The 20,539-nt window shown below is 50.0% G+C and overlaps 1 protein-coding gene across 3 annotated transcripts; it reads right to left on the bottom strand.

Moving 5' to 3' along the window:
• Positions 1 to 12,096: 12,096 nt before the first annotated feature.
• On the bottom strand, positions 12,097 to 20,456 carry TAFAZZIN (tafazzin, phospholipid-lysophospholipid transacylase). Of its 3 annotated transcripts, XM_004390587.2 has the most exons (10): positions 20,149 to 20,456; positions 19,915 to 20,043; positions 19,028 to 19,073; positions 18,721 to 18,806; positions 13,957 to 14,037; positions 13,833 to 13,874; positions 13,590 to 13,652; positions 13,351 to 13,403; positions 12,914 to 12,991; positions 12,097 to 12,793 (listed from the first exon to the last, which is right to left on the bottom strand). In XM_004390587.2, the coding sequence occupies exons 1-10, from the start codon at positions 20,255 to 20,257 to the stop codon at positions 12,692 to 12,694; spliced, it is 789 nt and encodes a 262-aa protein (XP_004390644.1). In that variant the 5' UTR covers positions 20,258 to 20,456; the 3' UTR covers positions 12,097 to 12,691. The 3 variants fall into 3 exon arrangements, 2 of the variants coding, with proteins under 2 accessions (XP_004390644.1, XP_023581217.1); XM_023725449.1 differs by having other exon boundaries at positions 19,915 to 20,456; XR_002822965.1 differs by lacking the exons at positions 12,097 to 12,793; positions 12,914 to 12,991 and adding an exon at positions 15,745 to 15,832 and having other exon boundaries at positions 13,372 to 13,403; positions 19,915 to 20,456.
• Positions 20,457 to 20,539: the final 83 nt, after the last annotated feature.

Raw genomic sequence — 20,539 nt, 5'->3', positions numbered from 1 at the left:
GGGAATCAGGGGCGGAGGGGAGGAGTGTGCTGTCTCAGAATGGGGTGAGCGGTTGGGGTCTCATAACGATGCATGTTAAAAAAAAATTCTGTATGGGAGACTAACTTGAAATGTAAATTTCATTTAATTACAACAATTCAAAAAAAAAAAAAAGAAGAATCCTGATCAAAAACGGGAAAACGCAGAGTAGAGTTTCAAAATCTCATGGACTCCAGACTTTCTGGAGCCATGGAGGCTGGATGAACCTCTGAAACTATTGCCCTGAGATAATCTTTAAAACTTAAACCATAAAGAAAATGTTCTACATCCTGCTTTGGTGAGTAGAGCCTGGGGTCTTAAAAGCTTGTCAGCAGCCATCTAAAATACTCCACTAGTCCCACCCTGTCTGGAGCAAGGGAGAATGAAGAAAACCAAAGACACAAGGGAAAGATTAGTCCAAAGGACTACTGGACCACAACTACCACAGCCTCCACCAGACTGTGTCCAGTACAACTAGATGGTGCCCGGCTACCACCACTGACTGATCTGACAGGGATCACAATAGAGGGTCCCGGACAGAGCTGGAGGAAAATGTAGAACAAAATTCTAACTCACAAAAAAAGACCAGACTTACTGGCCTGACAGAGACTGGAGAAACCCCGGGAATATGGCCCTGGACACCCTTCTAACTCAGCACTGAAGTCACTCCTGTGGTTCACCCTTCAGCTGAAGATTAGACAGGCCCATAAAACAAAACGAGACTAAATGGGCACACCAGCTCAGGGGCAGGGACGAGAAGGCAGGAGGAGACAGGAAAGCTGGTAATGGGGAACCCAAGGTCAAGAACGGAGAGTGTTGACGTGTCGTGAGGTTGGCAACCAATGTGACAAAACAACATGTATATTAATTGTTTAATGACAAACTAATTTGCTCTGTAAACCTTCACCTAAAGTACAATCAAAAAAAGAAAAAAAAAACTTAAACCAAAAACATCCCCTGAAGTCTTCTTGAAACCAAACAATAGTTTAGCTTAACTAGTAAAGAATGTCTACCTTGAGCATTGTGCTCTTTTAAGATCTATCTATATGGAATCGAATTGACAATAGTAACTTGAAAGATTAGAAACTGTTGAATTGGTGTATGTTCTGCTGTGTATATTCTCAACAACAACAGTTTGCCATCCTGCTAGGCTTAAAAGGAGACACTGAGAGAGACAGCAGGAGCTGTAACATGGAAGACAGAGAGGGAGAGTGTAACACCAGAGATGGTGAGAAGCAGTGGCAGAGAAACAGTGGCAGCAGAACCAGGAGACTGGCAGGAGACCAGCAAGATGATTGATAAGGGGTCAAGGTCCTCTTGTTCTACCCAGCCAGAGGCTGGAGCCCATACGCATATGAATGGAAAGATAGTCAAGGGGTGGAGAAAATGACACTGGAATGTTTTAAAAAGGGTTATGGGTTTAAGATTATGTGTTTATTTGAATGTACTATGAATACTGAATGGTTCTAAATGTATGATAGAAATGAGTTTTGGGTATTATAAATTACAGAGTGTGTAGCTCCACTTACAGCCAATACTTGATTGGATATGCTAAAAGGGGAACTAAGATTTGCCCGAAAGAAACACAGGCTGTTCATTTCAATGCAGAAGCCCTGTGTATACCTGAGCCCCACCCTAACACTTTGGAGTCAGGAAATTTTGCATTTAAAAAGACATGCAGACCTACCCAGAACTGCTGAGAGAACAGGAGATTTGCATTTGAAGGAAGGATCTGCAGGAAAAAAAAATTACTGTTTTGCTTTTTGAATTTCTAGCAAGCAAGTAGTTTGCCTTTGGGTGCATTGAGGCAGGAAAAGTTAGTACCTATCAGAACCCCTTTCTAGGACTGGAAGTTAAAGGGAGCCAGTGAGTAGACAACCTGGTATGCTCACCTTGGGTGACCACCTGGGTCCACTCAATGAGTGGAAGTGGGAGAAGTGCAGCAATGAAGAGATGGGCTGAGTTTGGACATGTTCCGTTGGCACCCGTTGATCTAGCCCACAGGGCTAGAATGAGAGGGAGAAAGGGCTGGCTGGTCTGAAGTGCAGGGAGTTGTGTGGACTCCTGAGCTTATGGGTGGTGCCTGTTGACCTAGCTCATTGGGGCTAGGGATGGGAGAGAGAGAAAGGGCTGGCTGGTCTGAAGTGCAGGGAGGTGTGTATGAACTCCCGAGCTTACAACTGGTATGCATTGTGACTTAGCTTGGATGGCTAGGGAAGAGCTGACCAGAACTCAACTGAATAAAGAGAAAGATGTTTGACATTGTGAGCTGGTGTGGATTGCTGCAATTTGATGGCTTGCTCTGGACATGAGTTTGCTTATGGATGCAGATGCTCAAAGTTTCAATCAGAACAGGAGATGATTCAAGACCAAGAACATGCTTGTCTCTTCAGTGCTGGTTTGACAGGGGTGAACAGTTTAAACACTGACTATCTAAAACAGGGGGAGATAAAGGCATGAAGTGAGTGTGCTTACATTAAATGAGGGGGACCAGGGAGGATCCCCACTGAATGGATTCCTCTTTTCCTCATGGGTCTGCAGGAGAGAGGCCGGGGGAAGATGCTGATGGGATTATATGATTCAGTTGTGAGTATTGATTGTTAACAGGGTTCATTGTGATTGTAAAAACTATGATTGTAGAAGCAGTAACTGTGAAAGAGTGGACTAAGGGGGAGGCACTGCTGGACTGAAGTACCTAAAGTCCCTTAAAGGTTTTGCTATGCTGATACCTTGTGAGGCTCAGAGCCTGGGAATAATCTTCACCTTAGTTCAATTTTATCAGACACCAGAAAGGGTGAAGAGGAGACATCCTTTTGGAGAACCTGACGAGATCAGATGGACACCTGCAGCAGACCTGAAGGGCTGGTCTCTGAGTCACCTCACCCTGAGGACTCTTTGCCCTACTGAGGACTAATTGTTAAGGACTGTTTGCACTGGTAAAAGGACTGGGAGGGGGAAGTTAATCCTTCAGGTATGAGTGGGCCAAGGGCTAGAAGAGCCAGGGGGTGGCCTGCTGTGCAGTGAATACGGCCCTTCTAGCCATAGCCTCCCACCAAATGACTGGGTGGGGCTATGAAAATGAGGTGCATGGAACCCTAACGAGGGGATTGGTCAGTTTGGCCATCCTCTTGGCTTAAAGGGAGACACTGAGAGAGAGAGAGGGAGCTATAACACGGAAGACAGAGAGGGAGAACTGTAACACCAGAGATGGCAAGAAGCAGTGGCAGAGAAATGGCGGTAGCAGAACCAAGAGACCACAGGAGACCGATAGGAGATGGCGCAGTGGTCCCTCCTGATAACATGTTCAAAGTACATGAGATGAAGTCTTGCCATCCGCACTACTAAGGAGATTCTGGCCCACAGAGCGAGAAAGCTGAGTGCCTTGGGGCAGGAGGCTTGCTGACGGAGTAGGGTGCCTCCAGGCACTTGGTGAAGCTAGGCTTGCCAACCCACAGAGCTAGAGCTGAGCACCTTTGGGCCGAGGCTTAAAGGTGGAGTGAGGTACCGTGGGGCACTTATCTGCAGAGCTAAAAGAGCTTTGTAACACTTGCCCGAGCAGGGCAGAGGCCAAGGGCCAGAGAGAGGCATGTCTGAGGGCACAGCTGAGAAGAGGCTGTCCTGATGGAAGAACTGTATCCTGAGCATTCCTGAACCTGAACTGTCACCTGTTACTTCCCTAATAAACCCCATAATTGTGAGTATGGTCTGTGAGTTCTGGGTGGCCATTGTAATGAATTATCGAACTCAGCAGAGAAGTAGAGAGTGCCGTGAGAGGGACGGTTGGTGTCAGAATTGGTAAAAAGGACTGGCGAGAGGAAGCATGTCATTCATGTCATTCATTCTCCGAATGTTAACTGAGAACCCGCAAGCAGGTGCCGTCAGGGGCTTTATCGTTAGGGTAAAATCATTTCTTCATTAAAGCCCTTCCTGACCCTCATCACTCCTGTGTCCTTTAAAAATTGTTTTAATGTAATATTTGACACATGCAAAAATATATGTAACATACGTGTTACATGTGTATACAATATACACATATATTATTTAAATTAATTAATTTAAATTCTACATGTTATATATGTTGTTGATGTTGTTAGTTGCCATCAAGTCAACTCTGACTCATGGCGACCCCATGTACAAGAAAATGAAATGTTGCCAGGTCCTGCGCCATCTTCACAATCATTGGTGTGCTCGAGTCCATTGTTACGACCACTGTGTGTTCTGAGTGCCTTCCAACCTAGGGGGCTCATCTTTCAGCATCATATCACGGACAGTGTTCTATTGTGATCCGTAGGGTTTTCATTGGCTGATTTTTTGGAAGTAGATCGCCAGGCCTTTCTTCCTACTCTGTCTTAGTCTGCAAGCTCCACTGAAACCTGTCCACCAAGGATGACCCTGCTGGTATTTGAAATACTGATGGCACAATTCCCAGCATCACCACAACACACAAGCCACCACAGTATAACAAACTGACAGACAGGTGGTAGATATTATACATACATATATACCAAAAAAACAAACAAACAAACAAATTGGTTGTTGTCAAGTCAATTCCTGATACACGTCACAACATGGATGAACCTTGAAAACATTATGCTGAGCGAAATCAGTCAGTCACAAAAGGACAAGTACTATATAATCTCACTTGTATGAAATAAGCAAATATACAGAAACCAAAGATTATTAGTGGTTACCAGGAGTGGAGGAGGGAGGAGAGAAGAGGGAGGTTTTGCTTAGGGGGTGTTATGGATTGAACTGAGTCCAGCGACAATGTGTGTCAACTTGGCTAGGCCATGATTCCCAGTATTGTGTGATTGTCTACCATTTTGTCATCTGATATGATTTTCCTGTGTGTTGTAAATCCTACCTCTATGATCTTAATGTGTTCCAAGGATGGCGAGATTCTACGTCTCACATACTTTGGACATGTTATCAGGAGGGATCAGTCCCTGGAGAAGGATATCATGCTTGGTAAAGTAGAGGGTCAGAGAAAAAGAGGAAGACCCTCAACAAGATGGATTGACACAGTGGCTGCAGCAATGGGCTCAAGCATAGCAAGGATTGTGAGGATGGCGCAGGACCAGGCAGTGTTTCATTCTGTTGTACGTGGGGTCGCTATGAGTCGGAACCAACTCGAGGACACCTAACAACAACAATAATATGATCTTAATGAGGTGGGATTAGCAGCAGCTGTGTTAATGAGGCAGGCCTCAATCTACAAGATTAGGTGTGTTTTAAGTCAATCTCTTTTGAGATATAAAAAAGAGAAGCAAGCAGAGAGACAGGGGCACTTCATACCACCAAGAAAGTAGTGCCAGGAGCAGAGTGTGTCCTTTGGACCCAAGGTTCCTGCGCTGAGAAGCTCCTAGATCAGGGGAAGATTGATGACAAGGACCTTCCCCCAGAGCCGACAGAGAGAGAAAGCCTTTCCCTGGAGCTGATGTCCTGAATTTAGACTTCTAGCCTCCTAAACTGTGAGAGAACAAATTTCTGTTTGTTAAAGCCATCCACTGGTGGTATTTCTGTTACAGCAGCCCTAGATAACTAAGACAGAGGGCACTGAGTTTATGTTAATGGTAGTGAAATGATTTAGAAAAGCGTAGTGAGATGGTTGCACATGAAGAACGTAATCAATGGCACTGAATTATACATGTAAATGTTGAAATGGTGAATATTTTGTTGCGCATATTTTCACCACAATAAAAAAAAAGATTGTCCTTTACCTTCTTGTCCTGAAGTACCACTTGTAACAAGTGTCCATATAGGTGTGGGTCAGTTTCTGGGCTCTCTATTCCATTCCATTGTCTGATCTGTCAAGGCAAAACCACACTGTCTTTATAGGAGAACTTGATACTGGTAAAGCAAATCCTCCCACCTTGTTCTTCTCCCAGAGGGTCTTCTTGGGCTATGGCACTTCCGTGTAAGAGACAGCCCATGTTTATAAACATATATTTAGGTCTTCCTTCACGTCTTTCAGTGACATTTTATCATTTTCCTTTTGTAGGTCTTTCACAGCTTTTGCTAGATTTATTCCCAGGTAACTTGCAATTTTTGTAAATAGTGCCTTGTTTTAAATTATATTTTCTAATTGCTGGTGTATAGAAATGTCATTGAGTTTTGTACATTGACCCGGTAGCTGAGAACCTTTCCAAACCTTTATTTCCAAAAAAATTTGTCTGTACATTCTTTTGGGTTTTCTATGTAGGCAATCATATCATCAGCAAATAATGACAGTTTTGTTTCTTTCTTTCCAATTATTATACCTTTTATTCCTTTTTTTCATCTTATTACTCTGGCACTGCCAATACAATCTTTAATAGAATTGGTGAGAGTAGGCATCCTTGCTTTGTTCTGGATTTTGAAAGGAATCCTAAAGCTTCAACATAAACGATGATATTTACCGTAGGTTTTTTGTAGATAGAAGGCTGCCTGGGTGGCACAAATAGTTCAGTGTTCGGCTACTAATGACGCTACTAACCAAAAGGTTGGCAGTTCGAGTCCACTAAGAGGTGCCTCAGAAGAAAGGCCTGGTAAGCTACTTTGGAAAAGTCACAGCCATTGAAAACCCTACGGAGCACAACTGGTTTGATTTTGTTTGTGTGTAGGTAGTCTTGCAGTGCAGTGAATTGGGCATATCTGCTGCAACAGACCTCTTTAAGGTGTTGAAAAGCAGATATGTCACTTGGAGGACTAAGGTGCGCCTGACCCAAGCCATAGTGTTTTCAATCGCCTCATACGCATGTGAAATCTGTACAATGAATAAGGAAGACTGAAGAAGAATTGATGCCTTTCAGTTATGGTGTTGGTGAAGACTATTGAATACACTATGGTCTGCCAAAACAATGAACAAATCTGTTTTGTAAGAAGTACAACCAGAATGCTCCTTAGAAACAAGGATGGTGAGACTACGTCTTACATAATTTGGACATGTTGTCAGAGGGGACCAGTCCCTGGAGAAGGACATCATGCTTGGTAAAGTAGAGGCTCAGCCAAAAAGAGGAAGACCCTCAAGGAGAAAGATTGACACAGTGGCTGCAACAATAGGCTGAAGCATAACAAGGATTGTGAGGATGGGGCAGGACCGGGCAGTGTTTCCTTCTGTTGTACGTAGGGTCGCTATGAGTCGGAACCGACTTGATGGCACCTAACAACAACAGCCATAGTCTTTGTAACTCCCACTAAATGACTGGGTGGGACTATGCAAATGAGGTGCTTGTGGCCCACCAAGGGGATTGGATAGCTTGTTAATAATGTAAATGAGGTGCATGGCACCCTTGTGGAGGTGGAAGCATGCAAATAAGGTGTACCGAACCCTAACGAGGGAATTGGTCAGTTTTGTCATCCCGCTAGGCTTAAAATGAGCCATCCCAGAGGTGAGAAGGGAGGATCAAACCACCACCAAAAGGGAAGAGCCAGGAGTGGAGCGCATCCTTTGGACCTGGGATCCCTGCACTGAGAACCTCCTAGATCCAGGAGACAGAGAGAGAGAGCTATAACACCAGAGACAGCAAGAACCAGCAGCAGAGCAACAACAGCAGAGGCAACAGAACCAGGAGACTGGCAGGAGATGGCACAGTGGGCTTCCTGGCCCACAGAGCGAGACAGCTGAGTGCGTTCAGGCCAAGGCTTGCTGATGGAGTAGGGTGCCTCCGCTCACTTATCAGCAGAGCTAAAAGAGCTTTGTAACACTTGCCCAAGCAGGACAGAGGCTGAGGGGCAAGAGAGACACATGCCTTCGGGCATGGCTGAGAAGAGACTGTCCTGATCGAAGAACGGTAACCTGAGTGCTCCTCAGCCTGAACTGTAACCTGGTGTTGGTGAAGAATACTGAATATTCCATGGACTTCCGGAAGAACGAACGAATCTATCTTGGAAGAAGTACAGCCAGAATGCTCCTTAGGAGGGAAGATGGTGAGACTTTGTCTCACTTACTTTGGACATGTTATCAGGAGGGACCAGACCCTGGAGAAGGAAGGACATCATGCATGATAAAGCAGAGGGTCAGCGAAAGAGAGGAAGACCCTCAATGTAATAGATTGACACAGTGGCTGCAACAATGGGCTCAAGCATAGTAATAATCGTGAGAATGGCGCAGGACTGGGCAGTGTGTCATTCTGCTGTACGTAGGGTCGCTATGAGTCGGAACTGACTCGACAGCACCTAACAACAACAACTTCCCCAGTAAACTCCATAATCCTGAGTATTGTCTGTGAGTTCTGTGTGGCCAGCAGAGGAGAGAGTGCTGTGGGAGGGACGACTGGTGTCAGAATTGGTAAAAAAGGCTGGAGGATGGAAGGTACGTCTGACCTCGGCCTCATAGCAATCAGCCTTGAGCTGTTGATGCTGATAATGATTCTCCTCACAGCTTGTGAAGTTAGAGGAGGCGGTCAGACGTCTTGGCCGTGCCATTTTTACAAGTCTATCAGATTAAGAAAGTTTCCCTGTATTCATAGATTGCTAAGAATTGTTTAAACTATGGATATTGTATCAAGTGGTTCTTCTGCATCTGTTGAAATAACGATATATTTTTTTCTCCTTTCATCTGTTAATGTGTTGAACGGCATTTATAGATTTGGCAATCCTAGGATAAACCAAATTTGGTCATGATATACCATCTTTTTTATACATTGCTGGATTTGGTTTGCTAATACTTTGTTTAAAATTTTGCATCCATGTTCACGAGTGAATTGGCCAGTAATGTTCCCTTCCTGAGCTGTCCATGCCTGGTTTTGGTATGAAGATAATTCTGGCCTCCTAGAACAAATTGGAGAGTATTTCTCTTTTTCTACTTTCTAGAAGAGTTTGTGTAGGATTGGAATTATCTGTTCCTTGAAAGGTTGGTAGAATTTGCCGGTTACACCATTTGATCCTGGTGATTTATTTATTGGAAGATTTATAACTGCTGATTCAATTTTCTTTAGTGGCTAATAGAACCGTTCAGGCTATTTCTTTTTGAGACTGATTTTTTAAGTTATGTTTTTCCAGCAATTTGTCCATTTCGTCTAAGTTTTCAAATTCACTGACATAAAGCTGACAATACTACTCACTTTGATTGTTTTAATTTGTAGTTCTCTCCTCCATTACGATTATTATTTGTGACATTTTTCCTTGATCAATCACAGCAGCATCTATTTCAAAGAACCAACTTTTGGCTGTGTTGCTCTTCTATATTGTGTCTTTGTTTTCTATTTCATGTCTTCTGCTCTTGTTTTTATTAACCCCTCCCTTGTATCTTCTTTGGGTTTAGGCTATAAATTTTCTAACTTTTTAAATTGGTTGCATAGCTCATTCATTTCCAGCCTTTCTTCTTTCCCAACATAAGCTTTTAAGGCTATACATTTCCCTCTAAATAATATGTTTACTGCATTCCGCTAGTTTGATATATACCGTTTTTATTCCCATTGAGGTCTAAATACTCTGTAATTTCAAGTGTAATTTCTCCCTTTTCCTACGAATTATTTAGAAGCGTGTTTGTATAGAAAAGAGATCACACAGGAGACCTGACTGCTATCCTTTGAAAGGCCGACTCACACGGTTGACCCTTGGCTGGCTTCTGGGTGTTGCTAGCCGCCATGGAGTCATAGCGACCCCACGCACAACAGAAGGAAATGCTGCCCGTCCTGTGCCATTCCCATGATCGGTTGCTCCTCAGACCATTGTGATCCGTAGGGTTTTCATTGGTTGATTTTCGGAAGTAGATCTCCAGGCCTTTCTTCCTAGTCCATCTTAGTCTGTAAGCTCCCCTGAAACCTGTTCAGCATCACAGCGACACGCAAGCCTGCACTGACAGACGGGCGGCGGCTGCACGTGAGGTACGTTGGCCGGGAATAGAATCCAGGTCTCCAGGCGGAAGGCCTCATAGATATCAGTTAGAGCCTCTCATTCTCTTCTCCATGATTCGTGAGGTCCCGCTCAGACGTTCTCTCTGTCTTGCTGTGCTGCATTCTTGGGAAGTTCTTCAGCTCTACCTTCAGCCTAATTCTCTCTTCAGCTATGTCCAATCTGCTGAATAACATATCCACTGAAGTATTTCTATTTTTGAAATTTCAACAATTATATATATTTTTTTCTCCTCAGATCTGCATGGGGAGGTGCCGGTGGGAGTGCAATTTATTACAGCCACTTTGGAGAGCAGTTTGGCATTATTTAGTAAAAGTGAAGATGCTCATCCTCTATGACCAGCAATTCCATTTCTGGAGATGCATATGTCTCAACACGTGCCTAGGGAGGCACGTGCAAAAATGTTCTTTGTAGCGTTGCTGGTAATTGCAAAATATTGGCAACAATTTAACTGTGGTATGTTCATATGACAGGAAGCTAGGCAGTAGTTACAATGAAGGTGGTGGGTTGAACTCTGGAATTGCTCCTATTCTGTTCCTCACCAGCAAAAACTGCAGTTTCATATGGCTTGCACTAGAGCTACGTTTAGCAACAGGGAGAAATTTCTGAACATACTTGTCATGGATGGAATTGTATCCCCCAAAAAACGTGTCAACTTGGTTAGGCCATGATTCCCAGTATTGTGTGGTTGTCCTCCATTTTGTGATTGTAATTTGATGTTAAAGAGGATTAGGGTGGGATTGTAACACCCTTACTACCGTCACATCCCTGGATCCACTGTAAAGGGAGTTTCCCTGGGGTGTGGCCTACACCACTTTTTATCTGTGAAGAGATAAAAGGAAAGGGAAGCAAGCAGAGAGAGGGGGACCTCGTATCTCCAAGAAAGCAGTGCTGGGAGCAGAGCGTGTCCTTTGGATCCAGGGTCCCTGCGTAGAGAAGCTCCTTAGCCCAGGGGAAGATTAATGAAAAGGGCAAGAGAGAGAAAGCCTTCCCCTGGAGCTGACGCCCTGAATTTGGACTTGTAGCCTACTTTACTGTGAAGATATAAATTTCTCTTTGTTAAAGCCATCCACTTGTGGTATTTCTGTTAGAGCAGCACAAGGTAACTAAGACAATACTTTTGGGAGAAAAAAAACATTGCATTGAAGCTTCTACATAGTACAGTATCATTTATGAAGTTTAAAAATCTGCAGAATATAAATAATATTTATGAAGGCAAGTCTGTAGTAAAAGTACAACATGAGAGAATGGAACACTACATCACAGGGTATGAAGTTAGTTCTTCATGAAACCTACGTTTTTTTCAAGTGGATATAAAATGTATACTTGAAAAAGGGATGTTACATTTTAGTTCATAAGTGCAAACCGGCCAACAGTCCGGTTCTACCTATGTTTAATTATATGTGTTTACCTTTTCCCAAAACGAATTTTTTCTCACGGCCATTTTAAAAAACTTCGTGAAATAATTAGACTCATACACAGTTGCAGTCCCGGTCATTTTAACCTCTTCTTTCATTGCTAGTTTCTTGTGGTTCCACTGTTTCTTTCTTTACACGTTTCTACCACGGTGCTTTCCAACAGTCTGATACTGTCAATGTCAAAAGTCCCCAAGGGTTTCAACCTGCTGCTGGGCCTGCTGACCCCCGCACCAGGGTCTGTTTCATTATGTGTGGTTGATCTCAGACTGGGGAGAAGCAGGAGCCTAACCTAAGGATGCTGTTCTCTGTAGGATCACTTTCACTACTGCCAGGAGCCAAAGAGCACCAGCACCTGGATCCACTTTTGCTCCCAGCTCCACACAGGGGTCCCACTTCCAGCCCGTGCTGCTCCAGCGGTTGGTTGGGTCCTTTAGAGCCTGCCCTCCCTCTGGTGAACCCAGGAACCCCTCCCGCATAGGATCAAACTGCTTCTCAGCATCCAGGGCCCTCCCAAGCGTGACCGACATACCTTGCTAGCAGAGCCTCGTTGTGCCTCATTTGCAAAGTGGAGACATTGATACCTACTTTTGCCAGGCTATTGTGGGCATTGCATAAACTCACTGAAGGCCTCAGTGACGGGGCCACAGTCAGAGCTCAAGGCCTGCTCACTGAGTGCTCTGTTTGGCCAGGGCCCTCAGTGTCCAGTGCTGCTGGCCAGCAGGGCATCCCCACCTCCACCCTAGAAGAGGCCAGAGGTAAAACAGCACAACACACTTTATTGTCCAAAACTACAGGAAAACCCGGGTCCCACAGGACTCGAGTACTGCGGGGGAGGCAGAAGGACAGAGGTGGAGGTGGCCGTCACTGCAGGTGCCATTCGGCTCTGTCTGAGGCTCCTGTGCGTGACGCTCAGGTGGAGAAAGGAAGACTTGTTTCACGGCCATCCCTGAGGAGGTGGTGAGCTGTTTCCAGATCAGTAAGGGCGGACGGGCAGGCAGGATCCAGGCCAAGGGGCCTCATGAGCTCCCTCCTGCAGGTCTGAGCTGGCCGCCTGCTACCTGCCCTCCCAATGCCAGCCCCTCAAAGAGAACACCTGAACCAAAGAAGGAAGCTGGCCAGTGCCTAGGCTACTTCCCCCCTTCTTGACAAAGCCGGTGGAGCAGCTGAGGCCTTCTAGAACTGAAGAACACCAGGGGCCGGAGAGCTCACCAACCGAGAGAGGCCCCATGAAGGCTTACGGACTGGCCTAAAGACCAACTGAGCTGAGGGCATCAGAGCCTGCCCAGCCCGGCTCTGCCTAGGGCGAGAACCCAGACGGCAGCACTCACAGCCCAAACTGGCTGGCTCTGGGGTCGGGGCACTGCCTCCTTCCCAGCCTGGGCCCCTCCCAGGCTGGGGTGCTGCTGGCTCCTTGTCCCCTATCTCAGGGGCTGCAAATGGTTGTGGAGCTGCTCGGCCTGGGTCTTCAGGCACTGGAACTCCTCCTGAATGAAGTCGGTCAGGGCTTTGCGCATCTCCACCTGGGTGGAGAAGACCGGGTGACCGAGCGGGCATGTGACGGCTGAACCCAAGCATCCCAGTTGCTCGCAGCCCCAGCCTGGGTCTGAGGACAGTTACAGGGAAGCCAGGAGCACACTCACGGCTGACTTGTTCTCTGCCCGGAGTCGCTCAAGCACAGGCAGGGCGCTGAAGGGCTTCCCGATGAGTACGGTGATCTTCTGTGGGGAAGGCAGGCTGCCGTCGGTGACACAGCAGGGGTGACTGGCCACACCCCAGCCGGCCCACTCAGGGAGCAGAAGCCTGAGTCCTGGTGCCCTCCTCTGGGCCATGCTCTCCCATCTTGAAAGCTCAGCAGTGTCCCATCCCAGTCTTGGGGGCCCATGGTCTAGCTGTCCTGTCCTGACCCAGCCTGACTTCCTATGCTGAGGGTCTAACAGTCCTCAGGGCCAGGGAATCCTTCTCTCTGGTCAACTCTGTTCCCTCTCGCTGTGGCTTCATGCTTGGCTTCTCCCTCAGCAGTGGGAGATCCAAGGAAAATGGCAGACAGACAGACAAAGAGGCCAGCGGCCCCACCCACCTGGCCGAAGCGGGGGAAGTAGGGCGGGTTGTTAGGAAGGACGTCGTTCATCCCTGCAGCACAGTGAAGAGAGTGGAAGGCAGCAGTGTGGAGCAGGGTGGCCGAAACTGGACCAAGCCCTGGGGCCTCCCAGGGCCCTCTCTGCCATGCAGCAGACACCTCCCAACACAATCTCAGGGAGCACCTCTCCCGGTCCCCAGCTGCACCCCACCGTCTCCAGGCCTGAGAGGGAGGCGTACCGACATGCCACAGTGGAAGAATGATGGGGTTGAGACGACACTCAGCAATCAGACGCCCGATTCCTGCCCGAGGATGGACAGGAGCATTGGTGGGGGACCTGCCCTCCACAGTTGGAACCAGCTTCCTGGAGCAGCCCCTCTGCAAGCCAGCTCTGGTCTCAGCACCTGGCCCCTTCCTGCCGCCACCAACCCAGCCAGCCCTGGAGGTGGGCGCGCGGGAAGGGGTCACAGGGTGATCCTTACCCCATTTGAAGCGCAGGAACTCGGAGCTCATGTTCACTTTCCCTGTCAGAAGAGAGCAGAGAAGAGGCTGGGGGCTGCAGCCTTTATACTCCTGGGAAGGTGGCCCTACGGCTCCTCCACTGACCTTCAGGAAAGATGTGCACCCAGTCCCCATGGTTGAGCTTCTCCAAGATGAAGTCCATCCCCTTCTGATAGACACCGTCTCCTGCCAGGAAAAGGCCTTTCCCGTCAGTGCCCGCTCTCCCCTGGGGGCCTGCTAGTCCATCCCCAATTCTCTCCAAACCCTGACGAGACAGGCCCTATTCCCTAGGGCGACCCCCGTGATTGCACCCCAGCCACCTCCATCTGTTCACCTGCCTGTCACACCCCGCCCTGCACTGGGAATGGAGCTCCAGCTCCCCCAGGCCCGGGCCCTGCCGAGATTGCGCTGTCCACGGCACACTCTCCAGTGACCTTCCCTGTGGCCACCTCAGCCCCTGAGCCCCTGACACCTTTGTTCAACAATACTCTCTAAACATCCATTACAGGCAGGCACCACCAAAATCCTGAACTTGGGAATTCTTCGGTTTTTTGTCAAATTTTCATTGGAACTTGTGGTGCAGTGACTTATTTAATGATTGGGTGGGAATCCGAAAATAAGGTGTAGGAAACCTGTGATGGTTAAGGGTACATGTTAACTTGGCGGGGCCATGATTTTCAGTGGTTCGGCAGTTTCGTAATGATGTAGTCATCCTCCATTCTGTGATCTGATGTAATTATCCTCCATTCTGTGATGCATTATAAACCATAGTCTCTATGCCTGTGGTTATGGTCCCATGTGGGAGTGAGTTGTCTGTTATGTTAACGAGGCTGGATTAGAGCGAGATGTATCTTGAACCACCACCTTACTAGAGGATGTGTCTCAAGTCACCACGCTTACCACCCTTATTCAAGTCACACCCTTACTTGAATCATACCTTTTATCTTACAAGAAATAAAAGGAGAGAGAAGTGAGCGAGGGGCGGACCCCCTACCATCAAGAAGAACTAGGAGTACAGCATGTCTTTTGGACCCAGGATCCCTGCACTGAGAACCTCCTAGACTCAGGAGACAGAGTTGTAACACGGGAGACGGCACAAGACGTGAGAAGCAGCAGTAAACATGGCAGAGAACCAACCGGCAGTAGCAGAACCAGGAGACCAGTGCGAGACATTGTAGTGGGCTTCCCCACCCATGGAGCAAGGCGGCTACAGTGGAAATGCCAACCCACGGAGCAAGAGAGCTGAACGCCTCTGGGCCAAGGAGTTGGAGTGGGGTGCCCCTGGGCACTTATTGGCAGAGCTAAAGAGCTTTGTAACACTTACCCTGGCAGGGCAGAGGCCAGGCCAAGTGGCCAAGGGCTGGAGAGAGATGCCTGCCTGTGGACACAGCTGAGAAGAGGCTGTCCTGATTGAAGAACTGTATCCTGAGTTGTTTCTCATCCTGAATTGTAACCTGCTACTTCCCTAATGGGCCCTGGTGGCATAGTGGTTAAGAGCCCAGCTGCTAATCAAAGGTCGGTAGTTCAAATCCACCAGCCACTCCTTGGAAACCCTACAGGGCAATTTTACTCTGTCCTAGAGGGTTGCTATGAGTCGGAATCAACTCGACAGCAACGGGTTTTATGGGAGGGAAAGAATAGTCCTTCCAGGGCAGCTCCAGAGGACTTCACACAATCTTTTAAAATGTTTCAGGAAAAATACACCTTTCTTAATGAGCAATTTTGCAGCTGTGTGTTTCCCTACGCGTGCGTGCCCGTATGTGTGTCTGCCCTCTGCTGGGGCACCCAGAGCTTTCGCCGTGGAGATGACGGAGCATGAAACTACCTAAGACTGCACAGACCTGGAAGCCACTGCAGAGGTGCAAAGGGATATTCAACTTGATTCTCACTCACCTGTGATCAATAAAGACAGGATGGGGGTGGATGTGCACGTGAGGGGTGTTGCGTGAAAGATGTGAGCCTCTGATAACCCTGGAGTATCCTACAAGAGAAGTAACACGGACTAGTGTTTGGATCGGTGTGAGTGTCTGTGTATGGCGCTGGAGGTTTGGCTCGATGAATGAACCATCTCGTCCCATAGGGCTTTTCAGTCTGTTGTCGGGAAATTGCCAGTGCTTGCGGGAGTCAGGCTACCAAGTTAGAGAAAGCGATTTCTGCATGCTTTGAGATTCCAGATGAAGACTAAGCACTTTCTCCTGGGACCCAGGCTGGGGAGGAGTAGACAGCACAGACAGGCCAGTCAGTTGTGGTCCTCTCAATTTTACAAAGGGAGTGAAAAAGATAAAGAAAGAAAGGGCTAACAGGCTGGCAAAACCTTTGCTGTGTACTCAATTTGCCTGAAAAATGCTTTAGCCAACATGCTCGCTCTTAGATATATTCAGACCCGTTAACATAACACACACTGGAGAAAATCTTCAGATTCAGTTCACTGTTGAACAGAATGTTTCCCCCAGCTATGCGACGGCTAACAGGACCTGTGTTTCTTACAGGAGTTGGGCAGCTAGAGCAGTTCAAATCCACCAGGTGCTCCTTGGAAACCCTATGCGGCAGTTCTATTCTGTCCCGTAGGGTCACTACAAGTCAGAACCGACGTGACCATCGCAATGGATTTCAAACCCAGCAGAGAAGTAGAGTGTTGTGGAGGGATGGCTGGTGTCAGAATTGCTAAAAAGCCTGATGAGAAGAGGGAAGCCCACCTCACAGCGATCGGCCTCAGGCTGTTGATACTGATGATGATTCTCCTCCCCACTTGTGAAGTCAGAAGAGGTGACACCGCTGCCACGCCATGTTTACATCCTCCGTTTCTCCTTCCATATCTGGCCCCGCTCTACCGCTGCAGCCTCACCCACTGAGCGGCCTCAGAGGTACTCTCGCAGCCACCCCACCCGTTACCACGGGGCCCACAGCCAGCCGCCATTCAGCTGTTCTCCCTCAGAGGCACCAAACCTCGCTATCATCAGTGCTGGGGCAATCCCATCATATGCCCCTCCTGGTCTGGAAGAGGCTGCTGGAGCAAACCCAGCGGACTCACGACGCCCTGCCCGAGTCTGGGCCCTAGGTCCCCGGCTGCATCTTTTCCCGCAGCCTTGGTCTGGGTCAGCTCCGGCAGCAGCTCCCCGCGAGGCCCCACCCACTGAGGCCCCGCCCGCCCTTCCCACTGGCTCCTCCTCAAGACAATAGCTGGGAAACCACTCCCTGACCCTCCCTCAGGGAGGACTCCTGGGAAATGGAGAACATTCGACCCAACAGACAGTATCCTTGAAAGCTTCGGAAAAACTCGAAATCGCAGACCGAAAACAGTGGCGTCGATCTGAACCTGATGGTAGCCACATTTGCCCTTGAGGGGCCCTGAGGCCGTGACGCTGAACCCGAGAGAGGGAAATGCAGAACTAGACCTCTGTGTCCCAGCAACACTTGCACAGCTGCGAACAGGGAAATGCTGTGTTGGCTTTCGACTGGAATCGCCTGGAGACGCCCACAGAACACTGCCCTGTTACCGTCCACAGTAATAACCTCACTAACCCGGACCACGTGAAAGTAACGGCACAGGTGACAGACACGACATTGTCTAAAGCTGTGTCCCTCGGGGGAGATGGCTCCCTAGGGGCACCAGCATCTTCCTGTCCCCTCTGTGCTCCGGAACCTTGCCTCTGCGTTCCCGGCCTCATTTGTGGTTCAGCCTCCAATATCCTTCTCTATTTCCAAGCATTTGTTTGAGTTTCAAAACTGCACACGTGCCCCCGGCTCCCCAGATGCAGCACAGCGACACGAAACTCACCGTCTCCCCTGCCCAGCGCCCCACACCCGCTCTCCCCTCGGTCTTCTCAATCGCAGCAAATGGCACCCACCGCCCTCCTCCCAGTGGCTCAGGCCAAAAACCCACTGCTACCTTTGATTTCTCTTTCTCTCGCCCCCCACCGCAATCCATCAATAAGTCCTTCGACTCTGCTTCCGAAGCACATCCCAAGGCTGTCCCCTTCTCCCGCTCCCCACGGGGACCACCCAAGACCCAGGCCCAATCATCTCTGCTGCCAGAATTTCCAAGACGGCCCTGCCCTGGCCAGCTGGCCTCCACCCCGTCCTGCTCCAAATAGCTGGCCCCGCTGTGGCCAGGGTGCTCGCTCCCTGAACCACAAACGTGGCACTACCCCGACAGGACAGCAAAGGCCCCAGTGCTTAACGTGATATTCCAGAACCTTCACCTACGTTTTCCAGCTTTACTCTTACCTCTTCAGCACCTGGCACATGCTTGTCCATATCTATAATGCCTTTCCTTTCATCCTCTGCCTAGAAAAAGTTCTGCTTCCCCAAAGGAAAGAAACACCTGGACTCAAATCCCAACTGCCAGCTCTTACCTGTGACCTTAGCCAGCGACTTCACCCCTTGGAACCCCATTTTCTTGTCTGTATGATGGGAGTCATAATGTCCGCTTCCTCCCAGAGTTCTCGAGAGGTACCAAGTTGTTCCTCAATCTCAGACCCCTCACCCCACAGCCTATGTATCTTCCTAGAAGCAAAACTGTCCGGCCGCCAGTACATGCCACTGCAGACCCAGCACAGCGCCACCGCACTGCCATCGTCCACCTCTCTGAGAGGGGGCTGCGTGTGCGCAATGAGAACCAAAGGCTCTCCAAGAAGCCACCTTCTCCGGCAAACCTCTGCCACCTCTGCTGCCACATGGTGGAGCTGGCCCCTAGCTCCCCTGGCTCCCTAGCTGCCTGTCCCTCGTGGGTCCTTCCGCCTTAGTGCTGCCAAGACAGAGGCACCGGCCATCAGCTTCCCTGCCCCAATGGAGGCCTTGGGAAGTGTCCCCAGAAGTGCCTCCCTTCCCCCCACTGGTACCCAGCACCCTCCCGGGGGAGTGGCTCACCTCGGCACACGGGCACGCACTTGCCCAAGCTGAAGAAATGGGAGTGCAGCTCCTTGGTGAAGCAGATGTCTGCAGCTGCGGGGGTCCTACAGTGGGCACAGCTGCAGTCATCCCTGCCCCCGCCGCCCCTGCCTCCCCTACCCCGCCCTCCTGTGATGCCTGGCATCATCGCATGCAGAAGGGAGGCACAGGAGGAGGGCCTGTGGGGCCCCACCCCATGCCCTGCCTGGACTGCTGGATGCCGCCTCCTGGGCAGAGCAGGAGGGAGGCATATCTGGGCAGACAGGTGGGGCCCATTCCTCCTCACCAACGCATCAACTTCAGGTTCCAGATGTGGCGAAGTTTCAGGATCCCTAGAGAAGAGGAGAAAAAGGCTCTGTGCCCCAAGTTACCCGGCCCTAGGGAGCCCCTTTTTCTGTCACACAGTTTCAGGGAATGAGGGATAGGGCAGCTGCACTACCATTTCCCTACAGCTCAAAGTGGCATCTTCCAGGTACTTGGATTGGACCCTGGAGTTCTCTCTGGCTCCTCCTTTGCCCCCAGCCCCCGTATATTATTAATCTCTGCTCTGGTTTTCCTGTCTCCCCAGTATGGCTTGACAATGCCCGTTCTTCTCACCCCTCCGTCCACCATCACTGCCACCACCCTGGACCAGGCTACACCACCTTCCTGGTCTCCCAGGACCCACCCAGTGAGCTTGGAAAGGCTCTATCTGACCCGGCCACCTCCGTCAGCTCTGCGTAGTCTTCCCTCCTGTTTAGCAGTGGAGGCCCTGGCCACCTCGTCTCCTGCCCGGCAACTCCCTACGCAGTCAGCAGAGCCGGAACTTCTAGGTGGGGCAGCCGGGCTCCCCAGAGGGGCTTGCTGAAGGGTGGCAAACCTGGGGCACACGTCTTCCAGCCCCTAGCCCAGAGCGGCCTCGACAGGACACCTGGTGGTCCCCGGGTGTGTTCCCACGACTTCGTGGGACCATCACCAGTTCAAAGAACAAAGGGTCCACAGGCCTGACGTGGTCAGAGCAAAGAACGACAGACCTCGCTGTGGCCACTGCCACACTTACTCGTTCCCTGCAATTCAGGTTTCCAGAGGCTCCTGAAGGGCCACAAACCCACGCTCACCCCTGCAGAAGGACACCCCAAAAGCAGCAGTGACAGGGCTCTGCTCCCGTTCGCCCAGCCCCCCCGGCCCAGGTACCCCAGAGATGAGGGTCGTCCATGCAGGACTGGTGGTTGGAGACGGTGATGAGCGGGGTGGTGGGGCCCCGGTTTTCGATGAGGTCGTACAGCACCTCCTTGTTGTGGACGGTAAGGTGGTTCATGTACTCTGGGGGAGAGGGTTGCGGGTGGGCCCAGGGCTCGCCCCACGGGCACGCCCGCCCCAGCCCCCAACTCTGGCCGAGGGCGGCCCCTTGGCGGCGGGCCCACTCACTGGTCCAGAAGCAGCTGTAGGTGCCCACCAGGCCCATGACGACGCTGCTGGCCAGGGTCCAGGACAGCGGCGGCGCCGAGGGGAACGGCCACTTCACGTGTAGGGGCATCGCCCCTCCCCGCCACGCGAGGCGTCAGGGCCGCTTGTACCGGGTCAGCGCCTCAGCCTCACGCCCCGGGAGCACGCTCCTCACCGGCCGCGTCCGCAGAGAGACTCGGCCAAGGTCACTTCGCAAGGCAGGGCCGAAGCCGGCCCCCACCCACACTCTCTGGCCACAGACGAGCCGTGACCGGCGTCCGGCCAGCACCGCGGCAAGCACCGGGAAAGAGACGACGGCCCGCGGTCGGGAGCCGCCCGCCCGCGCCCCGGCCGGAAACCAACGGGCCGAGGC

The sequence above is a fragment of the Trichechus manatus genome, unplaced genomic scaffold (genome assembly GCF_000243295.1).
Source record: "Trichechus manatus latirostris isolate Lorelei unplaced genomic scaffold, TriManLat1.0 scaffold00309, whole genome shotgun sequence".
NCBI lineage: Eukaryota > Metazoa > Chordata > Mammalia > Sirenia > Trichechidae > Trichechus > Trichechus manatus.
Note: the sequence above shows the minus strand (reverse complement) of the source record. Positions and strands in the feature narration are given on the sequence as shown.